The 15971-nt window shown below is 39.2% G+C and overlaps 1 protein-coding gene across 2 annotated transcripts in view; it reads right to left on the reverse strand.

The window, feature by feature from the left end:
• Window positions 1-6985: 6985 nt before the first annotated feature.
• slit2 (slit homolog 2 (Drosophila)) overlaps window positions 6986-15971 on the reverse strand; it is a 119043-nt gene continuing 110057 nt past the window's right edge. For both annotated transcript variants that reach the window (XM_051704981.1, XM_051704980.1), the window contains 6 exons: window positions 15707-15947; window positions 15445-15575; window positions 13434-13588; window positions 13051-13339; window positions 10873-11081; window positions 6986-8555 (listed from right to left, as the gene is read on the reverse strand). In XM_051704981.1, the coding sequence (XP_051560941.1) occupies window positions 8311-8555; window positions 10873-11081; window positions 13051-13339; window positions 13434-13588; window positions 15445-15575; window positions 15707-15947 (1270 nt within the window). In that variant the 3' untranslated portion in view covers window positions 6986-8310. The remainder of the gene's footprint in view (window positions 8556-10872; window positions 11082-13050; window positions 13340-13433; window positions 13589-15444; window positions 15576-15706; window positions 15948-15971) is intronic.

Genomic DNA, 15971 nt, shown 5'->3' on the forward strand with positions numbered 1-15971 from the left:
AACAATAGATTGTGCAAGCAAACATTATTTAGAAAGAAACTCAAGGTAGCAGTTTCTGCAATGGGATAACCACAGCATCAGTCAGAAGATCCTTGCAGATCAGACACAGCAGTGTGTCAGGCGCTATTTTTGATGAAGAGGACTCATTCTGAACAGAACAGACCAAAACTTTAGGCACGATCATGACTTGAAGCAATCCTGTCTTTCAAAGTGGTGTGCGACTAAAATGGATTGAAGAGCTATGGCTTTGTTACTATGCAAGCTTTGAGGCTGCCGAGAGAGCCATCAAAATTCTGTATTTGTACTACAAATTTAATGAGGTGCGTCTGGCTGAAAGAAGAATTCAGCGAGAAAAGGCATCAAGAGCCAGCACCAGGGTGTATGCCTCAACATCTCCAATCTGCCCTACAGCTTGGGCAGCGGACAGCTCTGCACACTCCTATCTCCACTTGGAACAATTGAGTGTCACTGTGATTATGTAGAATGGTCGCAGCAAGGGCTTTGGGTTTGTAGCTTTCTCCACCGTTAAAGCTGCAACCAAGGCTCTGAAATGTCAGAGACAATTAAGAGGGCCCTGGTGGTTTCATTGCGATTGTTCCAAAGGTTAACAACTGGGTTAGCCTCTGCCCTGCCAACAACCTGGCATGGCTCCAAAGCAGGATGTCCTGAAAGGATGCATTGGATGTCTTCTATTAGAATCTCAGCCTGATCATCTCTGCCACTCTGCTGGACACCCTTACATTTGAAATTTCATTGAAAGGTGCTGTTGTCTCTTGAACTCTGTGACTGAGAAGGGTGCAGACAATGGCATGGCACTAGATCCAGCCCATCCAACATCAGGCGGTAGTTTCTTTCCATGAGTGGCTTCTCCCAGTTTAAGGAGAGAGAAAAAAAAGCTTTGTTGGTAGCCGTTGTGATCGGTAAGGTCACCAAAATTTAGAGTAGTTTTATCAACTCGATGTAGGCTACTGGCATAGACTGCAGTCGAATGAGACTCTGAGAAATGTTGTTGTTATTTGTTGGTTTGCCATCAGTTGTTTAAAAAAAGTCCTCACAGAGCTGACCTGGGATTCAAGGATGACTTCATCAATATGTGCAGCATAGTATTTTGCAAATGCACCAATTTTTGCTGAATCCAAGAACAAGGGTGAGCTTTTTCTGATTTATAGAAAATCGTCGTCGTCACTGAACCTGCGACAGAATTTGGCAATAAAACAATCAATGACAGAGAAGTACACCCTTTTCGTGTTGTCTACCCCCATGCTCTCTCTAGATCCAGTAGTTGAATCAATTAGATACCCGTTCAAGAGTGCTGATAATTGTATCTGTAGTCTTGCTGATTGGGACTTGGATTCTGTGGCTGTAAACACAGGTGAAACACCTGTCTCCAATTCAGTGTCAGATCTGGTCTCAAGGTGCTGTTGGGTGCTTCTGATCAGAGCTTTTGCTTTGAAGACAACAAGGCAAGACTCCTGCAGCTGTTCAGAGAGTCCAAATGTAATGGCTAATACCTTTTCGACAATGTGAAGGTTCACAATATAATTGTATAATGTGTAATGTATACTGTCCATATGTTCATTCCATCCTAACACTTATTGCACTGTCCATTTCCCCCAAAATAACGTAACATTTCCCCAGCTGTATGACTGTTTCCACTCGTCATGCCCACGGAAGGGCAGACCATGATGACCCAAGTAATTTGCTGCTTGTAGCTGACTTTTCACTTAATGCTCTAGCAGCAACCGTGGTTAAAACCTAAAATAGCAAGCAACTTGCGGAGAAACATTTTACGTCATTTGTGATTGGGCATTGCTCTTCTGTGCGGATGAATCTCATGGAATGAGGACTTGGAGATATTTACCTGCAGAGCAGAAGTCATGACATTATGTTTGTTGATATTATGTTATTCATTTAAACATTTTTAGGAAGATGAACAACACTCTTCATTACATATTTTAATACAGTGCATCCGGAAAGTATTCACAGCGCTTCACTTTTTCCACATTTTGTTATGTTACAGCCTTATTCCAAAATGGATTAAATTCATTATTTTCCTCAAAATTCTACAAACAATACCCCATAATGACAATATGAAAGAAGTTTGTTTGAAATCTTTGCAAATTTATTAAAAATAAAAAACGAAAAAAATCACATGTACATAAGTATTCACAGCCTTTGCTCAATACTTTGTTGAAGCACCTTTGGCACCAATTACAGCCTCAAGTCTTTTTAAGTATGATGCTACAAGCTTGGCACACCTATTTTTAGGCAGTTTCTCCCATTCTTCTTTGCAGGACCTCTCAAGCTCCATCAGGTTGGATGGGGAGCGTCGGTGCACAGCCATTTTCAGATCTCTCCAGAGATGTTCAATCGGGGTCAAGTCTGGGCTCTGGCAAGGACGTTCACAGAGTTGTCCCGGAGCCACTCCTTTGTTATCTTGGCTGTGTGCTTAGGGTCATTGTCCTGTTGGAAGATGAACCTTCGCCCCAGTCTGAGGTCCAGAGCGCTCTGGAGCAGGTTTTCATCAAGGATGTCTCTGTACATTGCTGCATTCATCTTTCTCTCGATCCTGACTAGTCTCCCAGTTCCTGCCGCTGAAAAACATCCCCACAGCATGATGCTGCCACCACCATGCTTCACTGTAGGGATGGTATTGGCCAGGTGATGAGCGGTGCCTGGTTTCCTCCAGACATGACGCTTGCCATTCAGGCCAAAGAGTTCAATCTTTGTTTCTCATGGTCTGAGAGTCCTTCAGGTGCCTTTTGGCAAACTCCAGGTGGGCTATCACGTGCCTTTTACTGAGGAGTGGCTTCCGTCTGGCCACTCTACCATACAGGCCTGATTGGTGGAGTGCTGCAGAGATGGTTGTTCTTCTGGAAGGTTCTCCTCTCTCCACAGAGAAACGCTGGAGCTCTGTCAGAGTGACCATCGGGTTCTTGGCCACCTCCCTGACGAAGGCCCTTCTCCCCCGATAGCTCAGTTTGGCCAGGCGGCCAGCTCTAGGAAGAGTCCTGGTGGTTCCAAACTTCTTCCATTTACGGATGATGGAGGCCACTGTGCTCATTGGGACCTTCAATGCTGCAGAAATTTTTCTGTACCCTTCCCCAGATCTGTGCCTCGATACAATCCTGTCTCGGAGGTCTACAGACAATTCCTTGGACCTCATGGCTTGGTTTGTGCTCTGACATGCACTGTTAACTGTGAGACCTTATATAGACAGGTGTGTGCCTTTCCAAATCATGTCCAATCAACTGAATTTACCACAGGTGGACTCCAATCAAGTTCTAGAAACATCTCAAGGATGATCAGTGGAAACAGGATGCACCCGAGCTCAATTTTGAGTGTCATGGCAAAGACTGTGAATACTTATGTACATGTGATTTTATTTCGTTTTTTTATTTTTAATAAATTTGCAAAGATTTCAAACAAACTTCTTTCACGTTGTCATTATGGGGTATTGTTTGTAGAATTTTGAGGAAAATAATGAATTGAATCCATTTTGGAATAAGGCTGTAACATAACAAAATGTGGAAAAAGTGAAGCGCTGTGAATACTTTCCGGATGCACTGTATGATTATTCAAGTGTTTTTTCCACTACACATTAATGTTATTATACTGCACATATCAGTTTAAGTGGTGAAACTCGTGAAATGGCTGATGTGACTTAAATTGAAGAAACATATTTTTATATTACAATCTACAATCTCAGTGGAGATTGCAAGTGAACTGTAATACTACAATAGTAGATCTATGGACTGCAAACAAAAAGACTATTATAAAAATGCAAAACAAGGGTTCAGTAATTACTTGGATGAAATATACTTTTTTGACCATGAAAATAATATGCAGAAATATGCCATATAACAATTACAATTATGAACATTCAATCGTTTCTTTGGCAGTAAAGTTATAATAGAGAGATGGTTACACACTAAACAAATGACTAGCCAATACATGGAGTGGTGGTGGTGTAGTGGGCTAAAGCACATAACTGGTAATCAGAAGGTTGCTGGTTCAATCCCCATAGCCATCACCATTGTGTCCTTGAGCAAGACACTTAACTCCAGGTTGCTCTGGGGGTATTGTCCTTGTAATAAGTACACTGTAAGTCGCTTCGTATAAAAGCGTCTGCCAAATGTATAAATGTAAATGTAAATACATTCCTGTGCTATGAAATTGGTACATCATAGATAACTTGAGATGAGCGTACATTCATTGGGAACTACCTTGTACCTGTAGGCTTTTAGATGCAATTTTACATTGTCTAAAGTTATGTTTGATTTAGTAAAGCATGACAACCAATTTAAGCTTCAACAACCCTACCTGAAAACATTTACAAGCATTATAGCAGGTAAACCACTTCACCAAACATTTGCAAATCCATTAGGAGAGTGATTTCATGCCACAGCTTAACAGCTGTTGCATTCTTCTCCGACACTCACGTGAGTCGCGTCACAGCTGGACCTTATGCCTGTGATTTTGTGCCAAATCCGACCCGACAGCTATAAATAAAAATCATTGGACCCACTTTATATTAGGTGGCCTTAACTACGATGTACTTAACCATTTGCTACAATGTACTTATGTACATACATGTTATTTCATTGTAATTACATTTAAAGTACCTGTATTTAATTACATTTGTAGTTACATTGTTAACTTTACCTCTAACCCAACCTCGGTAGAAGCAAATGTGGATTTTTTGCAGAACAACATGTAGTTACACAGTAAATAAATAGTCTTGTATGTATTTAATGTTAGTACATAGTAGTTTAAGGAATAGTACACCAAAAATGAAAATTAGCTGATAATTTACTCACCCTCAGGCCATCCAAGATGTATCGGAGTTTCTTTCTTCATCAAAAGAGAATTTAAGATTTTTAGAATTTCATTTCAGGACTCCTCCTTTTCAAAGTTTTCAAAAGACTTTTTTCAAGACTTTTTCAAGATCAGAACTATTTGTCCAATGCCGAGTTCACTTTCAGGAAACGATCTTTTGAACATTTTAAAACTGTTAAATATTTGAAATCTAAACCTTTTTACCTCAGAATTAGGGACATCTGGGAGGTGAAAGGTGCACAGTTAGCGATATACACACATTTCTGTATGGAAACGGCTTAAACCAAAACTTATGCGACAAAGTGGTTTTGTTTTTAAAACATGACGTCATCACGCACCCCATTTTTATTGATAAAAGGCCATTCGAACAGAAACAGGCAGAAGACGGCAAATTTCGCTAAAAATATTTTTAGGTTTATGTGTTCATCTACTGACTAAAAAAAAAATCCCAAGATTACTAAATATTTATCTGGGTGCTTGAATCTGTCATTAAGAAAGAATCTTTTACTGTGCATAGCATAATTAATATTCATGAGTTTCACAGCACGGCCCCCCACAGTACAATTTTCCTTCAGTTAATTTTTTTGTTTAGGAATAACTTTGTGTTAAAGTACCCTTTCAAGTGGCTTAGTCTGTTTAAAACTTTCAGACAAGGCTTTGTCAAGCCAACATCAAAGTTTGATGCACTATGTAGAGATAATCAGCCAACTCATCAGACTCCGCACAAGTCATGTGCATATTCAGGCTTAAGTGACCAATAGCAGAGAAATCTTAACACTGTGATCTGTTGATGCTTTGGTCATCAAAAAATTATTTTTCTACTTATTGTAACAATTCACTGAAATAATACAGTGATACACACTATCACTGCAACACAAATGCCCGCTGCAATACTGGCAAATATTTATAGTCTTAGATACAGCACGGGTAGACTGCCTGAAAATGTGAAAACAGCATTAGATAAAAACACTCTGGAGGAGGAATGGTTTCATGTTTGAAAGACTTAACAGTAGATAAATACAGAATAGCATACTACTCTTTGTATTTTTTGCTGTACATAGATATGGTTGGTTGGTTGATACTGCTGAGGTAAAAAGTAACAACCAGTAGATCTCCCTGGTTTGTGTGACATGTGGAGGACTGAGTGCAATGGTGTCATTTGACCACCGGATGGCAGCAGAGCTCTTCTTTGGAAAACTATGGTTGTTTGTCCAGTACGTCTATTTGACTGGCTGCAACCAGGGCCGTAGCTAGTGGGGTGACAGGTGGTAATGATTCTAGGGGCCCACAGTTCCAGGGGGGGCCCACATCAAATACTAAACTGTATTTTGTAATAGGAAAGGGGTCCTGAATACCTTGCGACGGCCCTGGCTGCAACTAAGACATTGAAACGTGTGCACGAGTCATTCTAATAGGATTAATAAGCAACGTCAGCATTAGTAAATTTATATTCATAAGATTTACAGGTACCTTTGCAATTTCAGGATGTTTATTAGACTAGGCCTGCTCAAAGAGGATTGTATCTGAAAGGGAATTGGGCCGGACTGGCCATAGGGAGAATCGGGACTTTTCCCTGTGGGCTGCCTGCAAAACAGGGCCGAACGGGCTGCAAAAAGGTGCCGCAATATGCACCTACCTGCTGATTTAGTCTTAATAAATGAGCAAACGCAGCATGAGACATGAAGTAATGAGTGATCTATGTCACTACCTGCCGGTGACAATGAAGAATGTGTTTTACATATGAACATTTTATAGCCTATATATATTTTTATAGGTATATATATATATATATAGGTTTATATGTATTTAATCACTACATTATATGATCTGTAAAAGCAAACACACAAACAGGCAAATTTCAGCTGTTAATAGTGAACAACCTTCACTCTCAAATTATCTCTCAATTACACACACACACACACACACTTCTGTTAGTGAAGGTTAACCATTTTATGTTCCCATAGTAGCCTGACTGTGAAGAACTATCATTATTTTTATCATATGTTTTAAACCACAATGTTAAATGGCATAGCTGAAGTTTTGCCAGCCTGATCGTGTAATCTGCTGTGTGTGATTTTTGCCGAGCATCTCATCATAAGTTGTGTTTGGAGACTGCATAAGCACTGCATACAGACGAACAACCTGGTCGAGGGAGGGGGACATCTTTATTCATAGGTCAATAAAACAATGTGCTCATCAATGAATGAGCAACGTCCTCTACAATAAACATCAGCATCATCATCCAAAGTCTACAATACCAATTTAGCAGCAATATGTTAACATTGGGGAAACAGAGTGGTAAACAAAGTAGTATCATTTAGAAAAAAGTCACAGTTTGTTTTTCTTTCTATTTGTATCATTTAAAAAGGATTTACGAGGAGAACATTTTACAAAGATGTTTATGGACAGCTATGGTCTCTACTGTTATTTTTTGAACTATGGTGTTCGGTCTGTACCAGATACATGGGGAAATTTGAACTATACATTTAAACTCTAATATAAAGCACGTCTGTGCCACCATACAAATTTTTAGGAGATTCGACAAAAATATACAAGGTTTTCACTTCACATTTGAAGATTTATAACACCACTAATTTTTTTTTTTTTTTTTTTTTTTAACGTTTTCTTTTTTATGGTAAATACAACAGTCCCATTGGTCAAACCAACCGAATGAAGGAGACACAACGTTAGGTATCCTACTCAGTAAGCTAGGAGTGATTTAAATCAGTAAAAGGACGAATATAAATTAATATATATTAAGAAATTCCAACTGTAACTCCTGTGAAAAGAAGGGCTATACTGAATATAAGTAATGTGACAGTATTTTGATACAATAAATACACATGGTTTACAAGGTGATCAGATGAGAGTGTGCATGTGTGTGTAAGTGTGTGCACATGTTTGATCATTTGTGTACACCTAGTGGTTAAGGTGTGCAAAATTGTTTGTGAACGAACGGAAGCAGTTATGATTACGTGTGCTTTGGAAAGGTACACTGTCAGAAAATGGAGGCAAATCCCTTTGCAGTCACCATGGTGATACTATATCTCACCTTAACAAAGTCCAGGTGAAATGAGTTAGCGGAAGTCCAGAAAACCACGTAAAAGTATGGCACAAAAAAGCGAAAGGTGTCAACAGAGTGTGCGTCCTATTCATTCTTGACTGAGGTGATTTTGCAAAAAAAAAAAAAAAAAATGTTTTTTACAAATAATTAAAAAGGGCACAGTTCCTAAAATGATGGCAAATAAAAAAAAAAAAAAAAACTCTAAAATCAATTTTTTGTCTTTTTTTCTCCGCTTCATAATAAAAAATAGGTTTGTTCTTTATCTTACAGTAATCCATCTCCTTTGAAGGAAAAAAAAAAAAAACACATTAGTCCAACACTGACGAAAAAAGACAGGGGACTTCAATCAAGAAGGGAGAGAGGAGAGTAGAGGGGGGCATGAGTAAGTATTTCTTCTTTTTCATTATTTAGGATTGACATTTTGTGCAGCCACACTTGACGACCTTTTCTACCTCCTGTACAAAAGAGGATCCGTCTGTGCATTGGAAGGTATATTTCCTGCGTTTGCTGCGGAGGGGGGCGCAACAGGAGGTCCCGTCCCCACAGCTGCCCCGACACTCTAAACGGGAGACCTTCTCTGTGCTTTGGCACGCTGCGTAGCCCTGCTGCGTCTGATAGTGATCTCGGACCCGTTCCCCCCGACACGCCATCTCTACAGAGAGAAAATGATTGAGCACTTGGTTGCATATATAGTATACACAAAATATATTACATTCAATATATCAATAATGATCTGGCCACTATATTTTCTTGAGAAACTGAAAGGTGACCCCTAAGAAAACACAGAATAAAAGTAGAAAAAGAAAAAGAGAAGAACATGCTTGTGGGGAGGGGATATGGAACATAAGTGCACCTTAGAGCTTAACACACCTATGGTATTGAAAAATGGCACCTCACTTTGGTATTCATGGTCATTTTTGACCGGAAGGGTTCGATGTGTAACCCTTTTTTTTTAATGATGACATTGATACTATTTTTTCTCCCCTGAAGTAAGAACAATAAAATTATGCATTTCTTTTGGGATTTTATGCAATTTTGATCTTATTTACATGCACATTTCTAAATTGTACTATTAATTTGCATAAACAAATAAGCTCTTTAAAAAAAACAAATCAGAACCTACACTTCTATAAGTTGAAACATGAAGAAAATATAAGAATGTGACATAAATTGGAGGCAGATTGCTGTCATCTTGTAAACAAAATCTAAATAACATGACTTGAAAACCATGTCATGCCAGTAACAGCCAATAGATGTCTGTAGCCACCTACTGTGTAGTCTGATGGCTTGTAACCTAATTTAATATTTTATCACAAGATATGCATTTGGATATATATTTAGACATTATTATTATTATTATTTAATCCCCTTTTCTTCCAATTTGGAATGCCCAATTCCCACGACTTAGTAGGTCCTCGTGGTGGCACGGTTACTCCCCTCAATCTGGGTGGCAGAGGACAAGTCTCAGCTGCCTCCGCTTCTGAGACCGTCAATCCGCGCATCTTATCACGTGGATCGCTGTACATGACACCGCGGAGGCTCATGCTACTCTCCGCAATCCACGGCCAAATTACCATGCACCACATTGAGAGCGAGAACCACTAACTGTGACCACGAGGAGGTTACCCCATGTGACTCTACCCTCCCTAGCAACCGGGCCAATTTGGTTGCTTAGGAGACCTGGCTGGAGTCACTCAGCACGCCCTGGATTCGAACTCACGACTCCAGGGGTGGTAGTCAGCATCAATACTCATTGAGCTACCCAAGCAACATATATAGACATTATTAAACTATTATCTGTCAAAGTATAGCATTTATAATTTGATTTGAAGTGGCGGTTTCAGTGGCAGGTAATGTCATTATGCTTGCAATCAAACCTGACCATGGTGTTACAAAGACACAGTATAAGCATTTTTCTACCAATAATGTATTTCAAACAAAAAAAAAAATTATAACTCAAAGTAAATACATAATAATGTAAAGAAAATTAACATCAGGACACAGAAATTAACTGCAAAATTCAGAAAATTCAATTGGAGTATAAAAGAGAATCAGAGTAAACATTTTGCAATTTTAAATTTTCTATAGTATTTTTTTATTTTTTTTGCATGTGTGTGTGTGTGTGTGTGTGTGTGTGTGTGTGTGTGTGTGTTCTGTATTGTGAGTGTGTTATCATCTCACCACTTCATTTCTGAGTGCGTGTTTAGCATTGTGACTTTTTAGCATTTATTTATTTATTTTCTTTGACAAATGTAAAAAAAAAAAAAGCTCTGTGCTAGAGTCTCACTAGTTAATTTTTGTGTATGTGTAAGTGTGTTTGTGTGTGAGTGGGTGTGTATGTTTTGCACTAAGGATGTTTTAGAGTCTCACCCTGTAATTTCTGTCTGTTTTTTTCTGCATTGTGGCTTATTTATTGATTGTATTTGACAGATAAAAAAAAAAAAATCTCTGTTTTTTGGTCTTACCCATACATTTTCAGTGGTCAGTCTATTTTGACCGCGAATACCAAAGGTGTTGCTTTTTTTACGACCACTTGACCAGTTGAAGAGAGGAAATAAGAGCTAAATCTCTGCCAAAAAAAAAAAAAAACCTGAACACACACATGCACACACCCCTCACCTGGCGGACCTGAGTGGGGTCCATACCGCTTTCAGTAGCAGCTTGAGGGTTTCAGGAAGGTTAAAAATTAACGTTAGTATAATAAGAAGAAAAATAACAGTGCGAGACTAGTTCCCTGAGGAGTTAGCATTTCAACATCAACAGTAATCTACACAGAAGCAGTTTCGCATGAAAGCACTAGAACACATTTATAATATACTGTAAGCATTTTAAGACTGTTAGGACACTGGTGACAAAAACAAAAGTTGCAATATTAAGCACAGCTGACTTAATTGAGTATCAAATTATGGGTAAAACAATCCCTTTATGTCAGACAGAAGTGACCCTTTAAGAATCTGAGCATGTCATACCTTTATCGCAGTTTTGCCCTGTGTAGCCGCTGTTGCATTCACAATAGGCTTTCCCCAGCCCAGACACACGACAGCGCCCATGTTTACACGCTATGTACTGACAGGGACTCATCTGTTCCTCTTCATCACACAATACACCTGCAAAGCCTGGATGACAGCGACAGCTGTACGAGTATGAGTTTATGGGTAGACAGGAACCGTGGATACATCTAAGACAGACAAGGAAAACAAAGAGTGTTTACATAGCACTTTAAGTACATATAACTTTATGGACCAACCTACCATCATGGAAAACCTGGGAAAATCAGAAAATTTGGAAATTGCATTTACCAGGCCTTAAAAAGTGATAAAAATGAATACAATCTTTAAAGGACATTGACATGTTTAAGAGTATACATTTCTCTAGCTGTGTTTTGATGTTAAATGTTTAATTGTCTGGATATAGCTCTTACGTAGAACAAAACTAGGAAGCCACTGATGTTCAATTTATAACCCCAATTCCAAAAATGTTGGGACAGTATGGAAAATGCTAATAAAAGCAAATAGGAATGATTTGTAAATTCTCTTCACCCTGTGCTATATTTAAAGCACTACAACAACACATTATTTGAAGTTTTACCTAGTGAATTTAGTTTTATTTTTTAATTTTGTAACTCATTTCAAATCAAATGATTGCAACACACTCCAAAAAAGCTGGGACAGTCAAGTGTTAACCACTGTGTAACATCACCATTTCTTCTAATAACACTTATTTAGCATTTGAACACTGAAGACACAAGTTTGTTAAGTTTAGCAAGCACAATTTCCCCCCATCGATCCATTATGAAGGTCTTCAGCTGCCGTATTGTGTGCTTCATAATGCACTACATATTGTCAATTAGAGACAGGACAGGAATGTTGGCAGGCCAATCTAGCACCTGCACCTCTTGAGAATGTATTTTGGTGTTGTCCTGCTGGAAAACCACTTCTGAATGCACGTGATCATGGACCTCTCAGATGTCACTTTCTTAAAAAGCGGCATTCATAATGGATATCATGATATGGGTTTGGGAAGACTTCGGTAAGCCTTTGTCAGTCAACACCATTCGCCACTGCACCCACAGATGCAAGTTCAGGCTTTACTCTATGCAAAGGAGAAGCCATACATCAACACTGTCCAGAAGCACAGGCGACTTCTCTTGGCTCGGTCTCATCTGAGATGGAAAGTAGAACAGTGGAATTGTGTTTTGTGGTCTGACAAGTCCACATTTCAGATCATTTTTTTTTTTTTTTAACTGTTATTGTGTCCTCAGGGCCAATGTGGAAAAGGACCATCCATCCAAGGTCCAAAAAGCCATGGGGTGGTATGGTCATGGTATGGGGTGTGTCAGTGCCCATGGCGTGGGTAACTTGCACATCTGTAAGGGAACCAACCATGCAGAAAGATATGTCCACATTTTGGAGCAACATATGCTGCCATCCAGATACCTTCTTTTCCAGGGACGTCCCTGCATTTTCCAGCAGGACAACTTCAAACCACACACTGCCTGGATTACAAGTGCATGGCTGCGTAAGCAGAGAGTGCAGCTGTCTCCAATTGAGAACGTGTGGAGAATTACGAAGCATGAAGTCTGGCAACGAAGGTCCGAACGGGGCGTACAATTGCGCATTTGAATAGATGAATGGGGGAAAATTCCACTTACTAAAAAACAAATATGTGTCTTCAGTGCCCAGGCGCTTAATAAGTGTTATTAGAAGAAATGGGGATGTTACACAGTGATAAACACTCAACTGTCCCAATGTTTTTGAAGCATGTTGCAATCATGTGATTTAACAAATAATAATAATAATAATAATTTAATCACAAGATAAAACATCAAATAATTTGTTGTTGTAGTGTTTTCATTGTAGCACAGGATGAATAGAGTGTACAGATCACTCCTTTTTTTTTTTTTTGCATTTTTCTGTCCAAACTTTTTTAGCATTGAGGTTGTATGAATGATAATTCATTAGTGAATCTGTCTAAATCAGAACGATTTTATAAAAACCCTTATCCTGTAATCACCAACAACAATTCACTGATCAAAAAGCATGGGAACCCTGCCTTTGTACCTTACCGTCCACAACAGCACAAATGCTATAGATAAAAGTATAAAGGAAGAAAGATTGTGGTTGTGTTTGCATTTTTTAGCCTCTTACTTGTTCCCATCACATGGGTTGTTGATCTGCTGGTCGCACAGCTGCCCGGTCCACCCCGCCTCACACTCACAGCTGAAGGACGAGTGACCGGTTGCATGGCACTGCCCATGAGAGCACACACTCCGCTGGCATGGCTGGCAGCCTGCCACCACCCCCTCCTGCAGCAAGAACTGGGTGAGGTCCTGGAGCTGGTCATTGATGTAGAGGTTTCTGATACAGCCGTGGAAACTAGAGCCGTTCCTCCCAGAGCCCTGACGCAGAGAGGCCATTCCAGACTGCTGAGGAATTCCTGAGAGGAGAAAAGATTATTATTTAAGAAGATTATTAAGAAAATTACAACATTTAAAAAGATATTACAGCAGAAATGTTTAGATATTACATACCACCAACGTAAAGCGGAGCAGGGCTGGGTACCGTGCTGGGATTGTTGGCAGTAGTGATGGATTTGGGGCTACCTCCATCAATGGATAGAGACAGAGACTGATCCTTTGCCACCAGCTCCACTACATGAAAACTGCCATCATTTATCATCTCCGCACTAGAGAGAGCGAGAGAGAGTTACTGGACAGTTATTTAATGCAAAGGGCATGCATCAGCATTGGAGTTACAGGTGAAATTAATTCAGTATAACCTCATAAATAGCGCTTGAACAAGAAGTGTCTCTTCTGTGCTTGTCTACTCTTTAGCCTCCATGTGTATGTTACACAATTATCATTTTGATAATAATAATATGTTGTTATAAGTTATTTTTTCAATGATAAAACACCATATAATAATATATAAATGAAAAATTAAAGTGTGTGGGAAAGAATCAAAGTGGCTGGTAAAATTGGGCAATCGCCAGCTACTGTGGCTGGTGTGCAAAAAAAGTTAATTTCCTACCTTGCTCTTGCCTTAGAAAATATTTAATAACTGATATTTTTCTCTAACTACTAAGAGAAAAAAATTACCGTTCAAAGATAAAAGAGGCTTCCTGGGTTTTTGCTTATTGGATCATCCACTTCTCTTTACCCTATCACATGTTTGTCTTAGTAAACCTATCAGTGTGTGTACCAGCAGAATTACTGTAAACCTGTTTACACCTGGTATTACCATGCAACTCGTTTCCTATTACCATTTGTGTTCAGATTTTGAGGGGAGGGTCTCTGATTAAATTCCGACATACTGTATATCAATCACTATGTAACTGTGTTACTGCATGATAATAAACTGTGATAAAGTCTGAAAAGACAAAGAAAGCGTGAACAAAACTGGCACGCTGTTTCTCCCAGATGCAATCAGAATTTAATCTAAGCACAAAGGCAACATTTCCAGCAGAATTATCCAATGTTTTAGTGGGGTACCTGAGTACCAGCAAAGTTTAAAACTCTTGTGGTCAGGCATTTGAGGTATCGTTTGAAAGCTTAGAATCTGAACTTTTCAGAGAATACCATCACTTTTGCATTTATGTTACACAAAATAACAAAATAAGGCCTGAAAACATATAGCTAAAAACTGTCTATCTGCTTTTACATTAGGCAGTTGTCTAAAAAATTAGCCGTTTATTTTTACTTGTCTGTGAGTTTGCTTGGCTGAATAGTCCAATGTCTTAGATGTCCAGAACAAAATATGCAGTCCAGCATTAAAAACATGCATAACAATTCATCATAAAAATATGTTTTCGACTATTGATGATAAAATATTATATATCCGCGCAAAGATGAGGGTCTCAGCTTTCTAATGTCACCTAGATTGAGCTTCTAGTCCACTCAGAGGCCGAGATATTCAATGAAACAATGAGAGTGGTGCATAAACTTAAAATTAGACTGAATGTCTATGGACGAGCACATCTGTAAGGACTAAAATGCATTAGAGCGCCACCTACATTTCAGATCTGTATATTGTGATGGAATGTGATAGAGAAACAAACTTTTTTCTAGTACTTGCTGCCATCTAGTGAAATGAAATAAGACTTTTTAAAGTGAGATAGAGTGAACAGAACCAGAATTACATGCTTACAAAGTTGGGACAAAAAACAAAAAGATTAAAGACACATACAATATTACTTATGAATTATTTGAGTCTTTGTTTTTATTGGGGGGTTTTCTGAAAAAATTAGACCAATTTTTTGCAATTAGTCCACAGTGTGTGTGAATGGTGTACTTTTAAATGTAAGTGTGAAAAATTACAGGCTTTACGTTTTACGAGTTAAGTGCAGTGGTTGATTGACTGGTGAGTGGTGGCACTAAGTTGCTGTCCGGGTGGCATACAGGATGGGCATTTACACCTCAAATGCGATGCGATCACATGCGTTTTTGACTACCTCCATAAGTGTTTTTTGTGATACCTGTATGTAGCACTGACCACTTGTGATCACATCACCTGAAACACATCTTAATAATCTTGTGTGTGCACCTGTAGATTGCAGAAGGGGGGTAAGACCCAGAATCATAACTGACTCTCAGTCTGCCTCTGTACAGCTCCACAGCGATGTGTTCATTATCTCCTTTGTACAGCAACACTCCATTATCCTCATCTGTGGCAATCTATAACCCACACACACACACACTGCATGAGTGTGTATATTGTATGCATATGTAGTGATACATTACCATAATTCTTCTCTCTAACACACACAAAACAGAATAAAAGAATAACATTTGTAGGTAATATGTACCTGAAGTGATATATTGGCCTGTTCTGTAATGAGATTGGAGGGGATCTGCAGGAAAGATTCTCTATTGATGAAGTTGACGCTGACCAATTTCTCACACCGCACACCTTCGTAACCATGGATACACTGACACACAGGATCTGTGTCCTTGACAACACACTCTGCACCGTTGGCACAGTCGTAGTGGTCACACGGACTTGTTCTGGGCAGTACCATCGGAGGAGATAAGTCACAGAACAGCCCACTGCACGCACACGCACACACACAG

This window comes from Myxocyprinus asiaticus, chromosome 8 (assembly GCF_019703515.2).
Source record: "Myxocyprinus asiaticus isolate MX2 ecotype Aquarium Trade chromosome 8, UBuf_Myxa_2, whole genome shotgun sequence".
NCBI lineage: Eukaryota > Metazoa > Chordata > Actinopteri > Cypriniformes > Catostomidae > Myxocyprinus > Myxocyprinus asiaticus.